The sequence below is a fragment of the Lepisosteus platostomus genome, chromosome 6, assembly GCF_059453375.1.
Source record: "Lepisosteus platostomus isolate fLepPlt1 chromosome 6, fLepPlt1.hap1, whole genome shotgun sequence".
NCBI classification, from domain to species: domain Eukaryota; kingdom Metazoa; phylum Chordata; class Actinopteri; order Semionotiformes; family Lepisosteidae; genus Lepisosteus; species Lepisosteus platostomus.
The window spans coordinates 5,321,494-5,348,062 of record NC_142616.1 but is presented as its reverse complement, the minus strand read 5'-3'; the positions used below and the strand labels follow the sequence as shown (position 1 = coordinate 5,348,062).

Here is a 26,569-nt window from a genome sequence, read left to right as displayed (position 1 = left end):
CCCAGTACAGACAGTACAGCCCCAGCACAGACCCAGTTCATACTCGATACAGCTAAAGTATAGACCCAGTTCATACTAGGTACAGACCACGTACAGTCCCAGTATGGCCCCAGTATAGTACACCAGCTCATGCCTTTGTTTTCCAGATGCTTTAATTAAACTATATCAACCGTGTCCTGGATTCTAATTCTTTTAAATTGTATTTTAATAAACCTAAAAAAATAATTCAAATATTGGCCTCTATTCTAGCTAGAAAATCAGATCTAAAATAGACTGAACACACAAATAGACAGTGACTGTCAGACAGATTAACATAGACCAATATGCACACAGGTAGGCACAAAGGTTACACGACATACTGTTAGGACAATAGCTTCCTTTCTTAATAGAATCCTTTCTTAACGAGCACCCTACAGGAGATCCAGTGAGATAGAGGAGATACCAGAAAATGTGTCATGAACACACAACAAAACAGGAGACACAGTGAGAGAGAGGAGATCACAGAAAATCCTTCAGTATTAAACACACATAACAGGACAGGTAACAGTGAGAGAGAGGCAGTAGTGAGGATGTCATAGAACTGCCCTTAACCCCATTGCTGCCTTGACTCTACACCAAGAATAAAGTTAGAAGAGAAACTTTGACACATCATTCACTACACCTGAGCTTATCAGTGCTCTTTGATGAGAGATTGTAAATGTCCCAGATTACAGGGTGAATAAATACACTTACAGTAAGTAAAAAAAACAACTTTTGGAGCAATTTAATCAAAGGCCTGCCTTAAAAGAGCTTTGGATAGGAAAGATGATTTTCAGATGGATGGACCAAAAATAAACACATACTGTACAACAAAGGAGTGTCCAGGAAATGACTGGAAAGTGTAGACTTTAAAATCCTCATGCTCACCTATAAGGCTCTGCATGGCTTGGCACCTCAGTACCTGTCTGAACTTTTATCGCCCTACTCCCCACTTCGCAACCTTCGCTCTTCAAATTCTGCTCTCCTTACTGTCCCCCAAGCCCGTCTACATTGTATGAGTGACAGGGCCTTCTCCTGTTATGCCTCCAAGCTCTGGAACTCTCTCCCCAAGGATATCAGAGAGTCACCATCTCTAAACTCCTTCAAATCCAGACTCAAAACCCTTCTTCAGAAAAGCCTTTACTTAACTGATTCCACTCTTCGCTCCTCTGCTTTTCTTAGTTCCACCATCCACGGTCTCCTCTGTATATTGTAACTGTGTTTTGTCTTGTGTATTCTTTTTATTTATTGTTCTTGTTATCCTGTAAAGCGCTTTGAGAGGCCACCTTTAAAGGCGCTATATAAAATAAAGTTTATTATTATTATTACATGGACGCTGAGACATATGAACCAAAATATTGATGCATGCAGACATTCAGACTGACACATGAGGGCGCTACCACGCTGCAGTGCGGTTGGGTGGGGCTACAGCGTTTTGTCAATTTTTTATACAGTGATGGAGAGAGAACAGACCCAGACCAGGAGTTTCAGTGCTTGCAATTTTATTGAGCTCAATGGTCAACTGAATAAGAGTACAACTGATCTCTCACAGCAGCAGGCAAAAGCATGTCTTGCTAGCGATTCCATCTGTTCATCTGTTGTGGCTACAAATATTAGTTATTTCTTGATGTACTGTATCACAATGCTTATGACACAGAACTGACTCCCCAATTTCAAATACATTTTTTTCAACAAAATACTCAAAATGGACGGCCATGCCCAGCTGTTTTGTCCTGAACTGACAAGATCTAACATTTATTGTTCAATCCATAATTCATAGCTATGGTACACACTTAAAAAAGGGCTGTAAGACTTCTGTCTCCGACTCACTGTTTTATCTTTATTGTATCTCCCAGTCTTATCTTTTGGCATATTCTCACATGCAATTATCTTGTGCAGACGGGCAATCTAATCAGATGGAATCAGATTCTGCAGTTGCAGCAGCAGCAGCCAGTTACACCAGAAGGCGCTCTCCCCTGGATCCCGTAGAACTCCTCAGACTCCACTGTGTTTCTTTATCCAATCCGTGAAGCTGCTGACCCGGGTGTAGACTCCTGGGGAGTTGAGGCTACCACAACCTCTTCCAAAGCTCACAATCCCAGCCTGGATCCAGCTGTCCCCCTTCTTACACACCAGAGGTCCCCCAGAATCACCCTGGAGTGAAATGAGGAATGAAGAAGGAATAGTTTCACACGGTGACAATACAGGGCTGTGCTTAGTGTAAATATTTGCAAATCAAAGTGGTGCAACTCCATCATAAGGTCAGTAATTTTGCATGTAACTCTCTGTTGCTCAATGGTAATGGCATGCTCACAGTATGCATTTTCCGCAAGTCTTTCAAGGCTCATTTTGGAAGAACATAATAATAATAATAATAATAATAATAATAATAATAATAATAATAATAATATCCTTACACTTATATAACTCTTTTCTGGACGCTCAGAGCTCTTTACAGGTAATGAGGATCCCCTCCACCCCCACCAGTGTGTCCCCCCACCTGGATGAAGCTCCAGTCTGCTCACACACAGCAGCTCTCAGTGGGGAGGAGAGCAGAGTGAGGAAGCCAGTTCAGAGATGGGGGTTATTAGGAGGCCATGATGGGTAACAATATACTGGGGCATTAGGACCCCCACAGCGCCCCCTACTGGCCCCAATAACACCTCTTCCAGCAGCAGCCTCAGCTTTCCCAGGAGTCTCCCATCCAGGTACTGACCAGGCTCACACTGCGGAGCTCCAGTGGGGCTGTCAGTTGTGAGTTGCAGGGTGATATTGCTCCTGGAGAAACTGCTGGTTATAAACTAACTTACTAAAATCGAATTGGATGATTAGCGGCCGTAGATCACACACAGATTGCTGTTTGATAGATGTGAAAGCGTGATCACTTTTGATTTGTAAAGTTATCATTCTGAAATACTTTTCCAAATGTATCCACCATGTATGAGTTGTCTTGAATTTTTGCACCTACTGGTCTAGTTTCTGTCTGCACTGCGTATGGTGAACTCACCAGGCAGGTGTCCTTCTGTCCATCTTCATACCCAGCGCACATCATGTCTTCCCTGATAGTAGCCATGCTGTTGTACATGGACTGACAGCGCCTGTTGTCTATGATGGGCAGTTGGACTTTCTGCAGAGTGCGAGGGGGTGCCAGTGGTACTGGAGTGACAAAAAGATGGTGACTATTTTCTACAAATCTAAAGACAAGTAGAATGACGTGCATTGTTCATTACACTTTATTTCCAACACCTTCCTGGGTATAAAGCATTAGTTTTCTTTATTTGTTAAAAAAACATCATGACTGGTTGTCCTCATGTTCAGACATCAGGCACAACCATCTCAGCTGATGAGCATGCCACAATAAATACCAAAATAAATATTATTAGCAGCACAGATTGTGAGCTTTCCTGTTAAAATAGTTGGGTATCCCTTCTAAAAATAAGGCAGCATGCAAACCAAGTGAATCGTTTTTTCTACACCATAGCACTTTCATTGGGTAGCATGTTATAGGGGATTACACAGTCTAACACAGTTTGTATAAATTTTTTCATGGCTTATTAGTCTATTGCACGTGCCACTCTCATTACACATGCCATTAAAAATCTCTTTGCATGCCAATAATGACACATGTGCCATGTCAGCTGACCGCTGATCTAGAACAATATACACCATGATGTTGTTGAAGCTGATACGCTCCCTTCTTTCAAGTAAATGACTGGGTGAGATGTCTGAATGAGCTCACAGCAACTAGACAAGAGAGATGTGCAGAATGACCTGCTGTGGGCTGCAGTTATAGTTCCTGAGTCCTAACGAGAAACACAGGAGCCCTGATCATCATTTCTTACTATTCTTTTTAGTCATCCCCCACCCAGTGGCCCAGCACTCTGTGTCCTCTGTGAAGACATCGTTGGGCTTGGCGAGCTGGACAGGACTGATGTAAGGAGAGAGGGACACCTCGCTGTCCAGCTGCACCAGGGCGATGTCAAAGCCGTCTGCTGCTTTCTCGTACTGCTCGTGGAGGACGACCTTCTTAATGCTTCTCTTGTCCTCGTGTTTGGTGGGTTGGTCTAGCTTGTACGCCCCAAGCCTCACGAAGGAATGCTCGAGCAAGAAGGAGCTGAAAGAGACAGTCTTATAATAATGATAATAATAATAATAATAATAATAATAATAATAATAATAATAATAATAACAATGTTCAATTTATACATTGGTATTGTATTAAATATTATAATTAATAAATATACAAGAATAATAAATATTATTATTCTGTGTACTTGGTCGCGGGATCAGGTAATTAGTATCCAGAGTAAATATTAACAATTGCAATGCCAATAATACTGCTTGGAGACACATTTTGACCAAAGAACTGTTTGGCTCTGTCATTTCCGGGACACGTTGAGACGGGGCAAGAGTTTTAATGCTTGATTTTAATTCAGAATGATCAAAACCAGATTATACTGATATAGCTGCCTCTTTTCTTACACTGTCCTCTGATTGTTTTTTATACAGAAGGATTAGTTTGGGAGAATCGCAGAAAAATGGCTAAATTGAACAAGTAATTAGTGGAGTGGACTGTTCTAATCAGATAGGACCCTGTCTGAGCACACCTGAATAGGCTGAGAACTTAATCGGTTTTGAACAATGAGTAGGAAAAGAATGAAAGGTGTTTTTACAGCAGTTCCCAGAGACGTGGCAAGGCAGACAGGGATTTCAGGACACACTCACAGTTTGAAGCAGTGCACTGCAGTGAGAACCCACTGCTCACTGATCAGGGATCCACCACAGAATATGGCATTGTTGTGGTTCACCTGGATATGGATATAGACCTGCCAGGGCCACTCTCCCTCCTCCGCATCCTGACCGCCCACGATAGAGCTCCTGGACAGAGGAGAGCTGGACACTGGAGAGACACAGAGGAGTTCATAAAGAACAGGCTTGAGATGAGTCATCCAGGACCACTGTCCCTCCTTCACACCCTGACTGACCACTACAGAACCCCTGGACAGAGAAGTGCTCAATTAATCTCATCAACCTCTCATCATCCTGACAAAATCTAGCAAACTATCTTAAGATACATGGGTGCAGCTCTTATTGTACACTTTACTGTGCTCTAACCATGACTTCCCCATTCTTTACTTCACTTTACTGTGCTTTTACCATGAGCTCAGACCTCCTTTTTCACTCTTTGATCTCCTTTACTCCAACGAAGCTGAGTAACTTCAGGTGGGAATCAGAAAAGGAGTGGTGTCTCTCATCCAGCTCTGACCTACTGAAGCTACAAGATGATGAGACAAGATCAGTACAACTGTGGCTCTGAAACTCTTAATCGGCTTCTTTTCTGTGCATCATCTTCATGTGACTAAGAGCGCCACTAGTTTAACATGTGTAGATGTGTTGGCACACTTCCTCTCAGCTCTGTGATTTAGGTTTTGTTATGATTAAGTTTCGGTTTTGATCAAGAATGCAACAGTCGAAAGATTTTTTGTCTGTGATTTCTCACAGTGCACTCAGCCTAAATCTGAGGGAAAACGAAGAACAGTTGTCGTGGAATTTTATCGAAGAAGAGCCAGGAGAGGTATTCTCATTCACTCAGTAAGGTCTTTATTCATATTGCAATATGGGAAAAAGCTATCACCCGTCTGTGGGGAGAAGTGAAAGCTGATTCAAAAGCAAGCAGGGAGATCCCTGGTTTTATATCTTTTTTAAGCTGATGCAACACTTCAAGGACAGGCGAAGCAGTAATTTTCCATTCCTTATTGGTTTCTGCTTTACGCAAAGAAGAGCAGTTATTCAAATAGTTTCTCATACTCCCTTCTTCAAGTAGCAGAGATAGACATGATTAAAACATCCCGTGCCCTTGACGAGCTGGGTGCTGTCACACTTTGTTCTAAGTATTCCGCTGCTTCTGCAGCACAGCTCTTCCCGTAAACAACATTTTTAGGATAAAACACCTTTTCTCAGTAACTTTCCATTACATTCCCTCCTTTTTATCCTTAAATATGTTCACACCACAGAGTCCTCATAGGGTTCACCTGGTGGGTCCCAGGGCTCCTCGGAGTCTCTTCTGAGCAGTGCATATTGATGCGTACACATTTTCATTACCATAGATCGAAACAAACATTGGAATAATATAACTCATACAACAGCACAACAGCAAAAACGCTACAACAACAGGCGTGAATAGTTTCAAGAAAAACAGTCCCAGTGACCCAAATAATGATTTTAACCATGAAAAGAAAGCAGGTGTATCTTTGATGCCTGTCTCCTTATTCACACATTATTTCTTACAGCACAGGTAAATCCCCGTGGGCTGGAGCGCAGCATAATCTTAGGGGGTTTTTAAGATAGGTCAACAACTGGGTAATAACTCTTAGAAAAATCTAGACATTGTTCAGCTGTGCCGTTTTGCAGAACAATTCTAGCTGTAAAATTTCTCTTTGTTCCGTTCCTGCAAAACATCTTATTATGAAAAAACAAACCACAATAATCTTTTGCATCTAGGGGAATCACTCCCAAGGGTAACCCCCCTACAGCAGGTTGGGGCCCCGCTGTGCAAACCCAGCACAAACTCTGATTCTCTCTGCTCGCATAGAAATGTGACAGAGCTAAAATGTATTGCCATCACCCCCTTATCATGGGTGTGCTCATCAATTCTCATTTTCAGTGATCTTTGCAGTCTGTACTTAATTCGTGTCCCGCCATCATCTCCTTCTGGGCCTCTATTCCGGGCCTGCGATGTTCCCGGCGGCACGGGACTGGTGTCATCTGCTTCAGGGCTTCTTGATCTGGCCAGTGGTGGTTCCCAAGTCAGGGAACACTTTAGGGCGCTGTTATTTGCAGTTTCATCTGCCCCTGGTGTTCCTTCAGTCTGATGTTTAGTCGATCTTTCAGAGTTCTGTTCCTTCGTTCCACTGTTCGAGTAGAGTGAGGGTGATGGGTGCAACGAAGGTCCCATCTCACCCCAAACAACGCAGCCACAGCCTTACACACCTTCCCTGTGAAGTGTGTCCCTTGATCACAATACAAGAGAGAGGGCAGTGCCCACCGAGGGCTTACTGTATCTCTGTCATCAAGTGTTTGGTAGACACAGAGGCAGTGGCAGCAACCCACTGAGATAACAGATTATAGGAGCCCAGGTTTTCCCTTACCAATTGTCAATTTGCCAGTGCATGAAAGGTTCCTCAGGCCTTTTCAGCTGTACCCACACCTGAGGTGAGGGTACAGTATAGTTGAGTTCCTTTGATAAGCGTCACATCGAGATACCACATAAGTGGCTACTGCTTCAGACCCGGTCCCCACCCAGGTTTGGGTAACCGGCACACCATTTGACTCATATATAATATAATATAATGTTGCTTTATTAGCCCTATACAATTTCTTGCATTAGGAATTCATCTTTTCGCATACCCCAGCTTTTCTCCATGGAGACACAGACAGGCAGAGAAGCTTGGGGTTTTCTTTATTATGTGATTTACACTTTACCACAGCTACTTCAGTCAGCAGCTGCAAAGCTTCTAACAGTTCAGAGACAAACCCAGCATTCTTAACTGGAGTCCCTGCCGTGTTGAGGAAATCCCTATTCCTCCACCACCATCCAAAATTGTGGCATACACCAAATGTATATATACAGTCTATATAAATCACTACAATTTTCCATTTAGCATATTTACAAGTTTCAATTAAATCTTTTAATTCGGTCTACTTGTTCTTCACCGGATTATTCACAGTTTATACATCCGGCAGGTAGCCTGCACAACACATAAACATGGCCCCTTGGTCACCGCATCGAGGGGTCCTGAATAATAATTCACCACACGATGCCTACCCTCATGCACCTGCGCCAGCACAGCAGCTCACAATCCATTTCTTTCACTCACATACAGATTACATACAGATGACCTGTCTGAGAAGGAATTCACCCTGGCTTAATTATGCAGTTGGTTTTATACCCTTTTTTCCCTCCGAAGATCTAATACTTGGAGTGGCCTTATGGATTCCCTCATTAGGTGAAACAATCACAATATCACATAGCTGATACAGTAATTCCTTATAAATGCTGCAGGGCATCCTAGCCCAATAGGTCTGGGGTGTCCCCCACCCACATCAGTAGTTGAAACTGTACATCTTTTCCCTAGCATACTGTGACAGCTTGTATCTGCTTTAAACTGTATGCTGTTTTAGTCTAAAAACAGGACAGCTGTGCTCCTGTGTCCCCCAGTTACTGCACACTGTAAGATTATTTTACTTTTATTTAAATCCTGAGATAAATTTAGGAAGGCTACAAAGGGGCTTACTAGATTAAATTTATTTCTTCACGTTACAGCACCTGACATGTTCTTTAAATGTGAAATCAAGCCTCTTTCGTACAATTCCTCCAAAATTAGTAAAATTAGTAATAAGCACCAGCTTATTAGTAGTTTAATCTTTGGGGTTCTGTCCCCCTTTTTCCCCATCTGGATATGCCCAATCAGAAGATTTATCCCAGTCATCATTATTTTCTTATATCTCGGTATAATATTAATATAATATACACTATAATTGCGACAAACTGGAGGCTCCTTTTTCTCCTCCTTGGGAGTCTTTTTACCTCCCATTTGCAGCGCTCGCACTTCAGCATGCATGCTTCGTGAGTTATTAAATCATTTCTGTCCCCGCTCTCTGTAATATCAGGAAAGCATAGTGTCCATTCTTGGCAACATCAGGTTTTAACCCATTCAAGTAAATTTGTTTTATTACTGTGGAAGTATCTTCATTCACTTCCTTCTCATCGGCTAACCCCGAGTATACTATCCGTAAAGCTATAAACCTTTCTGTAGAATCTGAAACATCCTCACCTTCCTTCTGCTGACATGCTGTTACTTTTGTCCACTCAGTTTTCGGTGGGTAATGCTCTTTCAAAAACCTCCACACTAATTCCCACCCTTCTCCCAGATTCTCTCTTAAGGCGTTCTATTTCTCCTTTTGCCTTTTCTTTTTCTGCAGATAGAATTTCGTTTCATTCAGCCATTGCTTTTAGCTTTTCCGTCAGGAATTTTTGCGCCTCATCCTATTCTGTTTTATCTATGATATTCTGTTGAATTCTCCAATATTCCTCTAAAATAAAGCCCTTATCTGTTTATTTTTATCCCAATGTTCATACACTTTTCTACATTCCTGTTCAGACTAAATTCCATCTGACAGTCCATATTTCTATTTAAGTTTCATTTTGCATTAATCTAATTTCTATTTTTTTTCCCTGACACCCAGTCAGACACCTCTCAGAGTCAAAAGGCTTTGGATCCGGACCTCTTTCTAATTTCGGTGGAGACCTTTTCTTTGTAGTACGCATGGCCAAGACTTTAGCTGCAGCTTGCTGTTCTTTAGTTTCAAGACTAGCCTTTTTTGAAGCTTCCCATCATTTCTGTGATTCCTCTTTCCCTGACGTAAGTTGTCCAATTCACTTTCTTGCCTTTCTTCTTCTTTTCTTCTAACTTTCCCCTGTCCATTCTGACCACATACAAAGATCCTTCATAGTTATGGCACCTGACACCTGAAGAAGGCTCCACGGCCGAAACGTTGTGTTCTCTTTCTTCTTTTTTTCAGCATGGAATAAACCTATTACTTGTTCCCATACATAAATCATGTGCAAGTTCCCTTACACCTATTACCCTAGCTTCACAGTTCATGAACATAAAAATATTTTCTTCCACCGGGACTCTAACCCAGACTATAATCTTTTATTTTCCTTCCTTACTGACGTCAGACAGCTGCCAATTCTCCAGACGTGTCTCTGGAAGGATAAACAGATTATCCCCCGAGGTTAGTCCAATTCACTAAAATTGTCCAGGCCAGGATTGAGTCTCAGCAGCCGTCCGCGCTCAGGTTTGTGATCCCATCCTCGTCACCAAAGATTGTCGTGGAATTTTATCGAAGAAGAGCCAGGAGAAGTATTCTCATGGACTCAGTAAGGTCTTTATTCATATTGCAATATGGGAAAAAGCCATCACCCGTCTGTGCAGAGAAGTGAAAGCTGATTCAAAAGCAAGCAGGGAGATCCCTGGTTTTATATCTTTTCTAAAGCTGATGCAACACTTCAAGGACAGGCGAAGCAGTAATTTTCCATTCCTTATAGGTTTCTGCTTTAAGCAAAGAGCAGTTATTCAAATAGCTTCTCATACTCCCTTCTTCAAGCAGCAGAGATAAACATTATTAAAACATCCCGTGCCCTTGACGAGCTGGGTGCTGTCACACTTTGTTCTAAGCATCCAGCTGCTTCTGCAGCACAGCTCTGTCCGTAAACAACATTTTTAGGATAAAACACCTATTCTCAGTAACTTTCCATTACACAGTTTAAATGCGCAATCGGCTGCTTGTTGTCTTCTTACCTTCTGTTGTGTCCAGGATCAGGCTGCACAATAGCAGTTGCAGTTCTCAGTCTTCATTGGTGTTGTATATATGTATAGACTGTCCACAAACTGCATATCATTGCATAGGCTACGTATGCTTATACGACAGTTCATCTGCACATTTATTTTACATTTAAATTTTCAATTTCTGATTCGTCTCTTACCTTCTTCCTTGTTCAGGATTAGGATCCCAAAAAACGCCAGCAGAAAAAACATCTTCATCTTCCCAGCCTCTCACTGGACACTTAGTGGACTGGCCCTGCTCACCTAATGTTGGAAACTGGACACAGAGGAGAGTCTCTTTTAAACAACCGAGCAGAGGCAGCAGGAATGCACATACACCTGCCTTCATATAGCTCACAGTGCTGTAGAGTCGCAGACCACAAACATACAGGGGGTTACAAACTGACTCAATAATTATGCACCAGAGATGTAATGTCCCGATTAAGGAACCATTTGACTTACTAGTCAGAGTTAATCAGATATCCGCTTTGATAAGCTTGCTACTTACTCTCAGTGAACTTGACTGCAATCTTGGGAGAGCTCAAATGTAATAGACTGATTTCTCATTTGTCACTTTTCACTGTTGTAAATTAATTTGCGCCGTCAGGATTTCAGGCCAAGACAGATTGTGCAAGAGATCATGTTACTCCTATCCTGGAGTCCTTGCACTGGCTTCCTAACAGGTTTCAAAATCCTCCTGCTTGCCTATAAGGCTCTGCATGGCTTGGCACCTCAGTACCTGTTTGACTTGTTGGCTTCCTGATTCTGGTCTCCTGTTTGTACCGCGATCTCCTCTACACTCTGTGGGTAACAAGGCCTTCTCTTGCTGCACCCCAAAGCCCTGGGATTCTATCCCAAATGCTTCCCTGAGCCATGTCACATTCAGACTCAAAACCGTTCTTCTTCAGAACGGCTTTCATTTAATTGGAAACCCTTGTTTTTAATTATACTAATTCTCTCCCCTCCTTGTAATTTTTTTTTTACTGTAAAGCTCCTTGAGAAGTTACTTTTAAAGGTGCTACATAAAATAAAGTTTGTTCATTATTATTAGTTTATTAATATTATTATTACACTGGGCCAATGAACCCCAGTCAAAGTGAAAGGTTTTCAGTGCTTTTTCATTAGAAAGACTGGAAAACCAGGGCTTTGAGACTTTTTCAGCTTGCCCCTCACTGAATGTTACCAGAAGGCTCTCTGTATGCATGTGGTTTCATTTTCGCAACACCTGTCTTGTCCAGTTATTAACCCAGCCTGAACAATTTTATTAGCAAAGTTTCTTCTCTGAGCTGGAGCTGTTGAGAGACTGGGATGGGAGAGGGTGCATGCAGGTATCACCTGTTACCTGTGTGTGTAGTTTAATTTACGTGAAGCAGAGAACAGTGTGTATGTGTGTGCGTGCATGCGTGCGTGCGTGTGTGTGTGTGTACATGCATCCATTTCTACGGGCATGTGTGTGTTTAAGCTTCTCAGGGGGTTTTGTGCAAACCAGAGATCTAATGAGCTGATTCATTAGCTGTATGACTGTGCTATGACTTCAACTTACCCTCAATGAAGTTGACTGAAATCTAGTAATGTATAAGTGAAGTCTTCCAGTTCTTGTCCCCCAAAATAAGACTGTGAAGGGCTGAAAACACATTTCGGGATGATTTGTGTGAAAGTGACTTTGAAATCTTGGGTGCACCACAGTCAAATTCATGTCTTTAGCAGAGTAGAGGAGAAGGATTAGAGTAATAGGTTGTTTCTTTTTATTACAATATGGACTGCTTTGTAATGTAGTATCTATATTGTGTGGTGTTGTCTGTTGTACCAGGTTGTCTGCTGTACTGTGCACGTCCTGAGAGATCATCATGAGTAAGACTTCCAATGTCCATGTGCATTCGTCAATAAACTCCTCTACTCTCTAGTCTCTAGCAGGCAGTTGAGATCTGGGTATACAGTAATCCTGTTCCAGGAAGGAGAGCTCTGTCTCACCTAGCAGTCTGTGTGGGTCCTAATGCCCTAGTGCGGTGACACTATACTGTAAAAACTATAGTGTATAATCCCGTCCTGTGGATGAGAAATAAAACCGAGGTCCTGACTCTCCATGGTCATTAAAAGTCGCAGGGTGTTTTTCAAAAAGAGTAGGGGTGTTACCCCGGTGTCCTGGCCAAATTTCCCCCTGGCCTTTACCCATCATGGCCTCCTAATAATCCCCATCTCTGAACTGGCTTCATCGCTCTGCTCTCCTCCCCACTGAGAGCTGCTGTGTGTGAGCAGACTGGAGCATCATCTAGATGGGGGGACACACTGGTGGTGGTAGTGGGGTTCCCAGTTCCCCTGTACCTCCTCTGTGTGGAGTGTCCAGAAAAAGGAATTAATAATTCTTTATTATTACAGTTCATGAGGAATCTGAAGTAGGAGTGGACCAGGACTTTTCCTCAGTGTGTGGTGTGAGGAGAAGGAAGGAAGGTTTTTATAAGTGTCCTCACAAGAGTACTCTAAAGAAGACACAAGAAGAGAGACACAAGACTTTGCAGAAGAGCAGGGCTCATCTTCGCTGGCTTCTCTAGGTCACTAGCTTCCACGAGGCTGACAAGATGCCTTCACAGTTACATATCTGATGCTGAGGAGGGATTTATGCCTGTAGAGTGATGGCAGTTGCCTGTTAGGGTACGAATATCAACAGTCACTCAGAGATTGGATTATACTAAATTAGACTAGCCAGGTGAGCCTGGCCAGACAATCTAATTACATTAACACAATCAGGAATTATAATGCAAGATCTAGTCATTCGATTTAATTATCTAATCCCCTAAAGACAATTGTAAGTATTGATTGATAAAAGTTATACCTTGTTAACTATTACTTTATAATGAATAATTTTGAATGTATTATTTGTCCTTAACAACTGGCATATTTACTTTACAGACACCCGGAGGTATATAGAGTGAGGATCTGATTTCAGAGTTACCCAGTAAATGCAGAACACAGAGATCAGAGCCTGCAGTGTGTTACAGCAGCTCTTCAGTGATGCAGAGATATTGGGGAACTGGGGAAGCCAGGGAAGGAGAATGATCATGTCTCCCCCAGGACTCTGTGTACGATTTTTTGGAACGGTGCGTGAGAGAGAAAGAGTGCAGAAAAACAGCACACCTTTTTCAAAAGCTGAGGCCGCTCCTCAAATGGTAGAATGTGATTTGAAAGTGTGAAAAGGGAGCTGCGTCTCTTATCTTTGCAGTTTCCTGTTTATTTCAGATCAGGCAGACAAGCCAGCCTGGAGACCAGATGCAGATAAATGGCTCCGAACCAAAGAAGGAACATCAAGATACACCAGCCGTATCGGCAAGCAGATCACCATGTTGGCAGATCAGCAGATTTCTCTCTCAGCAGATCACCAGTTCTGTGCAGAGAGGGGTCAGGGTTCCGGTGCACAGCAAGAAACACACACTCTGGGAAGCTCACACTTTTCCTCAAACACACACACACTTCTGCAACTATTATTTTAATACAAATGCACAGGGAGAGTAGATTGACTGTAACTGTAGACCCACATGGAACATTAAACTTTTAATTTGTGAATTTCTGTTGCCAACTAGTATTTTTGCTAGAGATGTGCATCATCATGAATATTATACTGCACAGTGATTGTAGCCCTTAATGTGATAAGACTGTTCTACTACATTATTAATATTGTACTACATTAATATTGTACTTCTCCATTATTTTGTTGAAGTTTGCATTATATTAAGATCACATTATCTATTTATATATTTCAATTCTTAATATTGTAGCTTGCCATTATATTGTTGAAGTATGCAGAGCTTGAAACATTTAATTTAATTTTATCGACAGTGGGGTAAATAATTGCATGTGGATAAAGGCTATCTGCAAAAACAGGTGTAATAGTTGATGTATGGATATCTGTGGATATTACTTCACATAATTCTTTAGCTCAGTAATATTCCTTACTCATTTTCACATTACTTTGCTTGGTCTATCTGAAAGTGTATCATGCCGTAAATAGTGGCGATATGTGTGTGGGGCTTCGGAAAATGTAGTTTATGTGTCAGTGTTTTTGGCTCACATGCCAAATTAAAAACTACATTTAGCGAATGGTGAAGCATTCACTTCCTGTTCCTTTTAGGAAAACATATTTTAGAAATGTAAAGCAAATAAATGCCGTTCACAAAACCCAGACATATAGTAAATGTCAGAATTCATTACAAGTCCTGGGCGTGCTATTCTGGAAATTGCAGAATAGCACGATTGAAAGAAAGATTAGCACGTCTGTGTGGAACACTACATAATAATTGAAATCCAGAAAATAAATGCCTTTGTCACCAGCAGCTATGAAAAATCAAATGAAATGCAATCGTTTAGCAGCTACCCAGCTCACAGAAGAGTTTCAGACCATTGCTGTATTGTGCATCACCCTTTGTATTGGAGACATACTGTATCAGATATTACACTGAGAAGAATGAACTGGGTTAAAAACTCCAGCAGAATATCTTGATTTTTGGTACAACAACCAGCTCGGCTTAATTAGAAGAATGTATCAGCCTTTTCAAGCACTGTCACCTAGAAACCCTTCTGACACGTTGATGTATTGTCCCGCTTTCGCCTGTCCTGTTGTGTGTTTATTACTGAGGGTTTCTCTGTGATCTCCTCTCTCTCAGTTTGTTTCCTGTCTTGTTGTGTGTGTTTATTAGCAGGGGATTTTCAAAATTCGGTGGTAGCATTTTTAAGTGATTCTGCTCCTTTTTTAAGAACAATATTCTTACTCGTCTTATGATTCTAAAAAGAAAAAAATGGTTTAATTACTTACAACAATAACAAAAGAGTACAGATTGGGCTCTCACACGTAAAAGTTCTAATGTGGAGAACAGCTTTGTCAAGGTGCACAGCAGGTGTTGGCCTGTAGCTGTGATTTTGGCGGTAGTGTAACATAACTGAGCAGTTTCCTGAGTTACAGTCAGCAAGGGTGCCCTCTGCAGGCAGACACTACAGCCAACCTAATAACAAATAGCATCCAAGACTCATCAACCCTGCTCCTTACACTCTATGTGCCAGAACGTAGTTCCCTATTTTTAATTCTTATTCATCACACCATATTCCACATTTCTTGATCTGTGTTTTAATTGTACTTAATTACCATTGCTACATGTATTTGATCGCAATGATTTAATTGTAAACGTATTGATCTGTTTTTAATTCTAATTCTTTCATTCCCTCTACCTGTTCCCTATTCCTTATTTTTGTTCCACATTCCTTATTCCTAATCCATGGTGCGCCAGAGAGCGCTCTAAGATATCTCAACCCCTACCAGTCTGATAATGAGTGGACAAATGACGCAGTAATTTAATAATAATAATAATAATAATAATAATAATAATAATAATAATATATTAATAATGCCAGTATAAGGGATCATTGCACTGTTTCCTTGCAGAGGAAATAACTACATCTGATAATACTGTAGTTCATCTGTGTACCTGAGCTGTGGGACAACAGAGAGAGGAGTGGAGGTGGCTAATTAAAGGCCAGTGGTCTGAAACTGGTAAGAAAAGTAATTAATAATTGCTTACACTTATTTTTCTGGACACTCCACTCAAAGCACTTTACAGGTTATATGGATCCCCTCCACCACCACCAATGTGCAGCCCCACCTGGATGATGCGAAGGCAGCCATGGCGTGCCGGAACGCTCACCAGACATCAGCTATTAATGGGGAGGAGAGCAGAGTAATGAAGCCAATTCATAGATGGGGATTATTAGGAGGCCATGATTGGTAAAGGCCAAAGGGAAATTTGGCCAGGGTGCCGGGGTTACACCCCTCTTTACAAGAAACACCCTGGGATTTTAAATGACCATAGAGAGTCAGGACCTTGGTTTTACGTCTCATCCGAAGGTTGCCGCCTGTTTACAGTATAGTGTTCCCATCACTATACTGGGGCATTAGGATCCACGTGGAGCACAGGGTGAGCGCCTCGTGCTGGCCCCACTAACACCTCTCCCAGCAGCAACCTTTAGATCTTCCCAGGAGGTCTCCCAGGTTTCCCAGGAGGTACAACTGGCTTTCATCACACCGGTCCAATGGGAAAATGACCTAGAAGTCTCAAGCACACAGCTGTGACTCCTGCGTCGCAGATAAAGTCCTGATGGGTGAGCACGAATATAGGAAACAATTGAGCTCTTTTTATTTCAGAATTTCCTGGGTTGTGCTGGGTTTTAGAACGGAATCTCTTGATGTTGTCGGAAACATTACTGACAGCCCTAGACCTGTGGATACGGGACTAGAGAGTGATCCAGCAGGTTTTCTTATAGATCTGGCAGCCTGAGGCAGTCATGCTGTCTGCAGTTCATTCTTGTTAATAATCTAATAATAGAAATAATAATAATAATAGAAATGAAAGAAATTACCGCAGACGTTACGGACGAGCAGGTTTTTAGAGTTTTGTACGGAGGATGGAATGATAGCAGCTAAATGAATCCAGAAGCATCTTTGAACTCATGTTTTGCTGAAGTCACAAGAACCTGGTTTCGGATTCTTGTAGAAACCCCCCCCCCCCCCAGTCTGGAAACAAACCCAGCTTCTAGGGTTTCGCCTGCCATGGTGTACCACGGAACTGAACTTTAGTTGTACCTCCTGTTTTCCAGGGGCTGTGGGGGAAGTAGTTTAGGTTAGTTTAGTTAGTAAGTTTAGTTCATTAGGTTTAATTAGCGTTCTTTGGAAGCTGTGCTGTTCACTAAAGCTTCCATTCTGCCTCCGCGTTCAGAGGTAGATATTATGCAGTGCAACAGTGTCTGAGTTCAGTTCTGAAGCCCCCCGCAGGAACTCGGTGTCGGTCCATTCGGGCGCAGCTCTGATCTCCGGGACGTCAGTGTTGTGGATAGCTCAGAAACCTGGTTTCCTAAGCATTTCGAATCCGGATCTCCGTTTTGATCCTGTCACTTTCTGTCCCAGCAGTGGCAGTGCCCTCAGTTTCGGTGAATGGGCAGCACCCAATTGTCCCCAATGTGTGTGTGTCCTGCAAGGACTGGCATCCCAACCAGGGTAGAATGCTACCTTGCACCCTGTGCCTGGCAGGTTAGGCTCCTGCACACGTTTTAACATTTAATTATTTCCCAGAAATGAATGGATGGGCTTTCCAGGGGTGCCCAATGATAATGTTAATCAGTCTGAGATGTCAATACTTTCTGTTTGGTCACAACTGGATGGAGGGTCTCTTCCTTATTTCCTCAACCAAGGAGATCCAGCAGGGATCGTACAGAAACCCCTTCACAGTCGGAAACAGTTATTTCTATTGGACTCAGTTGGATTCCTGCCGTGCCTTTAGATGCCTTTAGATATCTCTCTGAACATCACTAGAGACCCGGTACAGACACAGTGCAGACTCGATACAGCCCCAATACAGCTCCAGTATAGACCCAGTGCAGACTCAGTACAGCCCCAGTACAGATCCAGTTCAAAATCGATACAGCCAAAGTACAGACCCAGTGCAGACTCGGTACAGACCCGTACAGTCACAGTATAAACCCAGTACAGACAGTACAGCCCCAGCACAGACCCAGTTACTCGATACAGCTAAAGTATAGACCCAGTTCAGACCACGTACAGTCCCAGTATGGCCCCAGTATAGTACACCAGCTCATGCCTTTGTTTTCCAGATGCTTTAATTAAACTATATCAACCGTGTCCTGGATTCTAATTCTTTTAAATTGTATTTTAATAAACCTAAAAAAATAATTCAAATATTGGCCTCTATTCTAGCTAGAAAATCAGATCTAAAATAGACTGAACACACAAATAGACAGTGACTGTCAGACAGATTAACATAGACCAATATGCACACAGGTAGGCACAAAGGTTACACAACATACTGTTAGGACAATAGCTTCCTTTCTTAATAGAATCCTTTCTTAACGAGCACCCTACAGGAGATCCAGTGAGATAGAGGAGATACCAGAAAATGTGTCATGAACACACAACAAAACAGGAGACACAGTGAGAGAGAGGAGATCACAGAAAATCCTTCAGTATTAAACACACATAACAGGACAGGTAACAGTGAGAGAGAGCAGTAGTGAGGATGTCATAGAACTGCCCTTAACCCCATTGCTGCCTTGACTCTACACCAAGAATAAAGTTAGAAGAGAAACTTTGACACATCATTCACTACACCTGAGGTTATCAGTGCTCTTTGATGAGAGATTGTAAATGTCCCAGATTACAGGGTGAATAAATACACTTACGGTAAGTAAAAGAAACAACTTTTGGAGCAATTTAACCAAAGGCCTGCCTTAAAAGAGCTTCGGATAGGAAAGACGATTTTCAGATGGATGGACCAAAAATAAACACATACTGTACAACAAAGGAGTGTCCAGGAAACGACTGGAAAGTGTAGACTTTAAAATACTCATGCTCACCTATAAGGCTCTGCATGGCTTGGCACCTCAGTACCTGTCTGAACTATTATCGCCCTACTCCCCACCTCACAACCTTCACTCTTCTAATTCTGCTCTCCTTACTGTCCCCCAAGCCCGTCTACATTGTATGGGCGACAGGGCCTTCTCCTGTTATGCCCCCAAGCTCTGGAACTCTCTCCCCAAGGATATCAGAGGGTCACCTTCTCTAAACTCCTTCAAATCCAGACTCAAAACCCTTCTTCAGAAAAGCCTTTACTTAACTGGTTCCACTCTTCACTCCTCTGCTTTTCTTACTACCACCATCCACGGTCTCCTCTGTGTGTTGTAACTGTGTTTTGTCTTGTGTATTCTTTTTATTTATTGTTCTTGTCATCCTGTAAAGCGCTTTGAGAAGCCACCTTTAAAGGCGCTATATAAAATAAGTTTATTATTATTATTACATGGACGCTGAGACATATGAACCAAAATATTGATGCACGCAGACATTCAGACTGACACAAGAGGGCGCTGCAGTGCGGTTGGGTGGAGCTACAGCGTTTTGTCAATGTTCTATACAGCGATGGAGAGAGAACAGCCCCAGACCAGGAGTTTCAGTGCTTGCAATTTTATTGAGCTCAATGGTCAACTGAATAAGAGTACAACTGATCTTTCACAGCAGCAGGCAAAAGCACGTCTTGCTAGCGATTCCATCTGTTCATCTGTTGGGGCTACAAATATGAGTTATTTCTTGATGTACTGTATCACAACCCAGTGGGCATTGATTCGTCAAATATACGTATATTCACGGCGGAAATACGGCTATACGTATATATACGTCGCCGCGACGTATAATCAACGTCGAATTGCAACCGTAAAATCAACGACATTAATAAACGCATATATAACGTCGAAAACACATCTAACACAGTGCCTGAGGCTTTTTACTGTATATATCGTGTGTGTCGCAACTAGGAGTATACGGCACTCTGCACAGTGCACGAAGTACATTATTTTCGCAGTAATTAATTTACACGTGTATAATAAATATAGTAAATATAATAAATTAATTACTGCGAAAATAATTTACTTCGTACACTGTGCAGAGTGCCGTATACTGCTAGTTGCGGAGTAACGCAATACGTATATTCGACGAATCAATGCCCACAGCTTGGCATACAAGGGTTTTGCGGAGGGGGTCTTGCCACCTGCCTGAAAAAAAACAGTAAAATGTTTGAGTGCCTATAGAGTTTCTATTTTTATTTTCTTGAGAAAAGTTGATACCATTTCCTGGACACCCCGCCCCCCATCAGTGCGCGGTGCCCGGGGAAAAATCTGTAGGGGGGCGTCTGAAATTCTGAGGGGGGGTGATATTTCGGTTGAAACGGAGCTGTACGGTGCAGCTACCCAAATGAAATCTCGCAGCTATGCCATTGATTAGTGCTTCATGATAGAAGATAACGACTAGTAATCTGGTATTTGCGATGAAGTTCAGTTTCACATTTTTCGTCACTCTCACGGTTTGTATTGCCTGGAGCGAAAAGTACCATAAGCGTTCATTTTTGCAGCTACATGGAGGTTCTGAATCGTTAAGAAAAAAATGTTGTAAAACCAACAGAAAGCACAGACTGCTATAACTAGTCCTAGTTATATAACGATTTTAAGTATAATGATAAACTACTGCAAGGAATCGGTCCACCTGAGCAAACAGGATCTTAATGTTGACACTCAATAACGACACTGATATGTGCAGTTCCTAGACGGATAGCCCTCCTACCCATCAAACAGACTGAATAACTGTTCGTGTCATTTAGTGTTGTCTGACCATTGACAAAGTACAACTATTTTTTTAGGGCGCAAATTAAGTTAGGTAAATCTTTTTGCCCAAAACTGAAGGGGCGACATTCCCCCCTCCCCCCGTGATGCCAGGCCTGTCCCCATCCTATCCCATAATGTCATTATATATAATACCATACAACAGTGATCGATCCTTACTAACTGCATGCGCTAAAATTGCACATCAGCACATAGCAGGGGGCACATAGCCGCACATTGATGTATTATGTATAGGGCACATTGATGTATTATCAATGTTAAATTTCAACCATAATATCGACAACATTAATAAACGCATACGTTGAGAAAATATCTAACCCAGCATATTTTCCGGTTATATACCACAATGCATTGCTAGTATTTGTTGGTCACCATTTTGGACACGTTTTTCAAACGTAGAAGTATTTATCCGCAAATATCTCAGCAATCCTCTTTTGACGAGTAAGTATGAACAATAATAATACTATCTGAATACATACAGATCTTTCTTAATATTATTTTGATTAAAATAGTACGTGAATAAGCAAAAAATGGCACATAAAAATAGTGTGAATGGGGAAGATAACACAAAATCGTTTTGCCGTCTCTCTATTCTTATTCTATGTTGTACTTTCAAACTTTGGGTACTCTTTAATTAGGACAGACTTTATTGCTCAACTGCTATGATGCAAGCCAAATTTTGTACATTTATTTCAGCTTTGAGCTTAGTAAACCGTTCATTTTTTAGATTATACTAAAGAAGATATTAATCATCATTTATTTGGGAAGTAATATATAATTTTCTCCTAGCTGCGGTGCTGAAGTCCCACACTACATCAACTGAAAAAGAAATAAAGGAGCACGCAATGTGTTACTTGAAGAATGCATATGCAAGGAAGGGGGCCAGCAGATCTGGACACTGAAAATAATAGGTTTTTGGTTCTAACTGTTAGGACAATTAGACAGGGTTTGCAAATAGTGGACAAAAATCGTCTTAACTTCCATTGTAATATTTTTTTTTCTTGGAAATATAGGAGTTGTACATTTTAAAATGTATATTTGAATCAAAATGTGGTTTTGAGTTAGTTTGTGTTTGTCATTACTATACTGTATATTGCCATGTTACCAGAATTTGTAGCTGAAATTTAAGACTAGTTGTGTTTTTTATGATTATTGCCCATATGTTGATTGTTGATTGATTGTATACAATGTATAATTTGAAATACATAAGTTTCAGGTGTGAATGTGTATTTTCAGAATAAATTTCGAAACCTAATCATTGGCTTGGTTTACTTGTTTCTACACCTATAAAACCTATCTTTGATGTATAATAGACCTCTAATGTTATCCGTATAATAGACCTCTAACCATATACGTATAATAGACTTCTAAAGTTATCCGTATAATAGACCTCTAACCATATACATATAATAGTCCTCTAAAGTTATCCGTATAATAGACCTCTAAAGTTATCCGGAACTCCAACCATATATGTATAATAGGTTAGTCCTCTAAATTTATCCGTATAATAGAACTCCAACCATTTATGTATAATGAACGTCTAAACATAGACGTATAATTGACGTATAACTTTAGACGTATATTAGAATTTCATTCTAGACGAATTGCAGACCACATTTAGACGTCTAAGGTATGCGTTTAACAGACGTATATTATACGTCTTTTGCCCACTGGGAATGCTTATGACACAGAACTGACTCCCCAATTTCAAATCCATTTTTTTTCAACAAAATACTCAAAGTGGACGGCCATGCCCAGCTGTTTTGTCCTGAAATGACAAGATCTAACATTTATTGTTTAATCCGTATATTCATAGCTATGGTACACACTTAAAAAAGGTCTGTAAGACTTCTGTCTCCGACTCACTGTTTTATCTTTATTGTATCTCCCAGTCTTATCTTTTGGCATATTCTCACATGCAATTATCTTGTGCAGACGGGCAATCTAATCAGATGGAATCAGATTCTGCAGTTGCAGCAGCAGCAGCCAGTTACACCAGAAGGCGCTCTCCCCTGGATCCCGTAGAACTCCTCAGACTCCACTGTGTTTCAAAATCCAGCATCTGAAGCTGCTGACCCGGGTGTAGACTCCTAGGGAGTTGGGCATACCACAATCTCTTCCAAAGCTCACAATCCCAGCCTGGATCCAGCTGTCTCCCTTCTTACACACCAGAGGTCCCCCAGAATCACCCTGAAGTGAAATAAGGAATGAAGAAGGAATAGTTTCACACGGTGACAATACAGGGCTGTGCTTAGTGTAAATATTTGCAAATCAAAGTGGTGCAACTCCATCATGACGTGAGTAATTTTGCACGTAACTGTCTGTTGCTCAACGGTAATGACATGCTCACAGTATGCATTTTCCGCAAATCTTTCAAGGCTCATTTTGGAAGAACATAATAATAATAATAATAATAATAATAATAATAATAATAATATCCTTACACTTATATAACTCTTTTCTGGATGCTCAGAGCTCTTTAAAGGTAATGGGGATCCCCTCCACCCCCGCCAGTGTGAATCCCCACCTGGATGAAGCTCCAGTCTGCTCACACACAGCAGCTCCCAGAGGGGAGGAGAGCAGAGTGATGAAGCCAGTTCAAAGATAGAGGTTATTAGGAGGCTATGATGGGTAAAGACCAGGGGGAAATTTGACCAGGACACCGGGGTGACACCCCTACTCTTTTCGAGAGACGCCCTGGGATTTTTAATGACCACAGAGAGTCAGGGCCTCAGTTTTAGGTCTCATCCGAAGGACGGCACCTTTTTTACAGTTGAGTGTCCCCATAACTATACTGGGGCATCAGGACCCCCACAGACCGCAGGGTGAGCGCCCCCTACTGGCCCCACTAACACCTCTTCCAGCAGCAGCCTCAGCTTTCCCAGGAGTCTCCCATCCAGGTACTGACCAGGCTCACACTGCTGAGCTCCAGTGGGGCTGCCAGTGCTGAGTTGCAGGGTGATATTGCTCCTGGAGAAACTGCTGGTTATAAACTAACTTGCTAAAATCGAATTGGATGATTAGCGGCAGTAGATCACACACAGATTGCTGTTTTATAGAGGTGAAAGCGTGATCACTTTTGATTTCTAAAGTTATCATTCTGAAATACTTTTCCAAATGTATCCACCATGTATGAGTTGTCTTGAATTTTTGCATCAACTGGTCTGGTTTCTGTCTTTACACTGCGGATGGTGAACTCACTTTGCAGGTGTCCTTCTGTCCATCTTCATCCACAGCGCACATCATGTCTTCCCTGATTATCTCACTGTTGTACATGTACTGACAGTGCCTGTTGTCTACGATGGCCAGGGGTACCCGGACTATTGGAGTGACAAAAAGATGGTGACTATTTTCTACAAAGCCAAAGACAAGTAGAATGACATGCATTGTTCATTACACTTTATTTCCAACACCTTCCCGACTATAAAGCATTAGTTTTCTCAATTTATTATAAACCTCATGACTGGTTGTCCTCATGTTCAGACACCAGGCACAACCATCTCAGCTGATGAGCATGCCACAATAAATACCAAAATAAATATTATTAGCAGCACAGATTGTGAGCTTTCCTGTTAATATAGTTGGCTATCCCTGCTAAAAATAAGGCAGCAAGCAAACCAAGTAAATCTTTTTTTTTTTTCTACACCAAAGCACTTTCATTGGGTAGCATGTTATAGGGGATTAGACAGTCAAACACAGCTTCTATTGTTTTTTAACTTAGTTTCTTCATGGCTTATTAGTCTTCTATTGCACGTGCCACTCTCATTACACATGGCGTTAAAAATCGCTTTGCATGCCAGTAATGACACGTGTGCCATGTCAGCTGACCGCTGATCTAGAACAATATACACCATGATGTTGTTGAAGCTGATACGCTCCCTTCTTTCAAGTAAATGACTGGGTGAGATGTCTGAATGAGCTCACAGCAACCAGACAAGAGAGATGTGCAGAATGACCGGCTGTCAGTTCCTGAGTCCTAACGAGAAACACAGGAGCTCTGATCATCATTTCTTACCATTCTCTCTAGTCATCCCCCACCCAGTGGCCCAGCACTCTGTGTCCTCCGTGAAGACATCGTTGGGCTCAGCGAGCTGGACAGGACTGATGTAACAAGAGAGGGACACCTCGCTGTCCAGCTGCACCAGGGCGATGTCAAAGCCGTCTTCTGCGTTCTCGTACTGCTCGTGGAGGACGACCTTCTTAATGCTTTTCTTGACCATCTGATAGTAATAGTAGTATTGCTTGTACTCCCTCAGCCTCACGACGGAATCCTCGAGGAAGAAGGAGCTGAAAGAGACAGTCTTATTATAATAATAATAATAATAATAATAATAATAATAATAATAATAACAATGTTCAATTTATACATTGGTACTGTATTAAATATTATAATTAATAAAAATACAAGAATAATAAATATTATTATTCTGTGTGCTTGGTCGCGGGATCAGGTAATTAGTATCCAGAGTAAATATTAACAATTGCAATGCCAATAATACTGCTTGGAGACACATTTTGACCAAAGAACTGTTTGGCTCTGTCATTTCCGGGACACGTTGAGACGGGGCAAGAGTTTTAATGCTTGATTTTAATTCAGACCAATGATCAAAACCAGATTAAACTGATATAGCTGCCTCTTTTCTTACACTGTCCTCTGTTTTTTATACAGAAGGATTAGTTTGGGAGAATCGCAGAAAAATGGCTAAATTGAACAGGCTAATTAGTGGAATGGACTGTTCTAATCAGATAGGACCCTTTCTGAGCACACCTGAACAGGCTGAGAACTTAATCGGTTTTGAACAATGAGTAGGAAAATAATGAAAGGTGTTTTTACAGCAGTTCCCAGAGACGTGGCAAGGCAGACAGGGATTTCAGGACACACTCACGGTTTGAAGCACTGCGCTGCAGTGAGAACCCACTGCTCACTGATCAGGGATCCACCACAGAATGTGGTGTAGTCCATCTCGATGTGGATATAGACCTTCCAGGGCCACTCTCCCTCCTCCGCATCCTGACAGCCCACGATAGAGCTCCTGGGCTGAGGAGAGCTGGACACTGGAGAGACACAGAGGAGTTCATACAGAACAGGCTTGAGATGAGTCATCCAGGACCACTGTCCCTCCTTCACACCCTGACTCACTGTAGAGCAGCTGCAGTTCTCAGTCTTCATTGGTGTTGTATATATGTATAGACTGTCCACAAACTGTCACTGCATAGGCTACGTATGCTTATACAACAGTTCATCTGCACATTTATTTTACAATTTCATTTTCAATTTCTGATTCGTCTCTTACCTTCTTCCTTGTTCAGGATAAAGATCCCAAAAAACACCAGCAGAAAAAACATCTTCATTTTCCCAGCCTCTCACTGGACACTTAGTGGACTGGCCCTGCTCACCTAATGTTGGAAACTGGACACAGAGGAGAGTCTCTTTTAAACAACTGAGCAGAGACAGCAGAAATGCACATACACCTGCCTTCATATAGCTCACAGTGCTGTAGACTCGCAGACCACAAACATACAGGGGGTTACGAACTGACTCAATAATTATGTACCAGAGATCTAACATCCTGATTATGGAACCATTTCACATACTAGTCAGAGTAAATCAGATATCCGCTTTGATAAGCTTGCTACTTACTCTGAGTGAACTTATCTGCAATCTTGGGGGAGCTCAAATGTAATAGACTGATTTCTCATTTGTCACTTTTCACTGTTGTAAATTAATTTGCGCCATCCGGATTTCAGGCCAAGACACATTGTGCAAGCGATCACATTGCTCCTATCCTGGAGTCCTTGCACTGGCTTCCTAAGAGGTTTCAAAATCTTCCTGCTTGCCTATAAGGCTCTGCATGGCTTGGCACCTCAGTACCTGTTTGACTTATTGCCTTGTTGGCTTCCTGATTCTGGTCTCCTGTTTGTACTGCGATCTCCTCTACACTCTA

At 41.8% G+C, this 26,569-nt stretch overlaps 1 protein-coding gene across 4 annotated transcripts; it reads right to left on the bottom strand.

Moving 5' to 3' along the window:
• Nucleotides 1-1,503: 1,503 nt before the first annotated feature.
• Nucleotides 1,504-26,253, bottom strand: LOC148659716 (serine protease 27-like). 4 transcript variants are annotated; one of them, XM_088637527.1, is made up of 5 exons: nucleotides 25,919-26,173; nucleotides 4,744-4,918; nucleotides 3,861-4,132; nucleotides 3,026-3,174; nucleotides 1,504-2,172 (listed from the first exon to the last, which is right to left on the bottom strand). In XM_088637527.1, exons 1-5 carry the CDS (start codon nucleotides 25,974-25,976, stop codon nucleotides 2,014-2,016), a joined length of 813 nt encoding a protein of 270 aa, XP_088493653.1. In that variant the 5' UTR covers nucleotides 25,977-26,173; the 3' UTR covers nucleotides 1,504-2,013. The 4 variants fall into 4 exon arrangements, with proteins under 4 accessions (XP_088493653.1, XP_088493652.1, XP_088493655.1 ...); XM_088637526.1 differs by lacking the exon at nucleotides 25,919-26,173 and adding an exon at nucleotides 10,568-10,830; XM_088637529.1 differs by lacking the exon at nucleotides 25,919-26,173 and adding an exon at nucleotides 9,752-10,053.
• Between the last annotated feature and the right edge of the window lie 316 nt (nucleotides 26,254-26,569).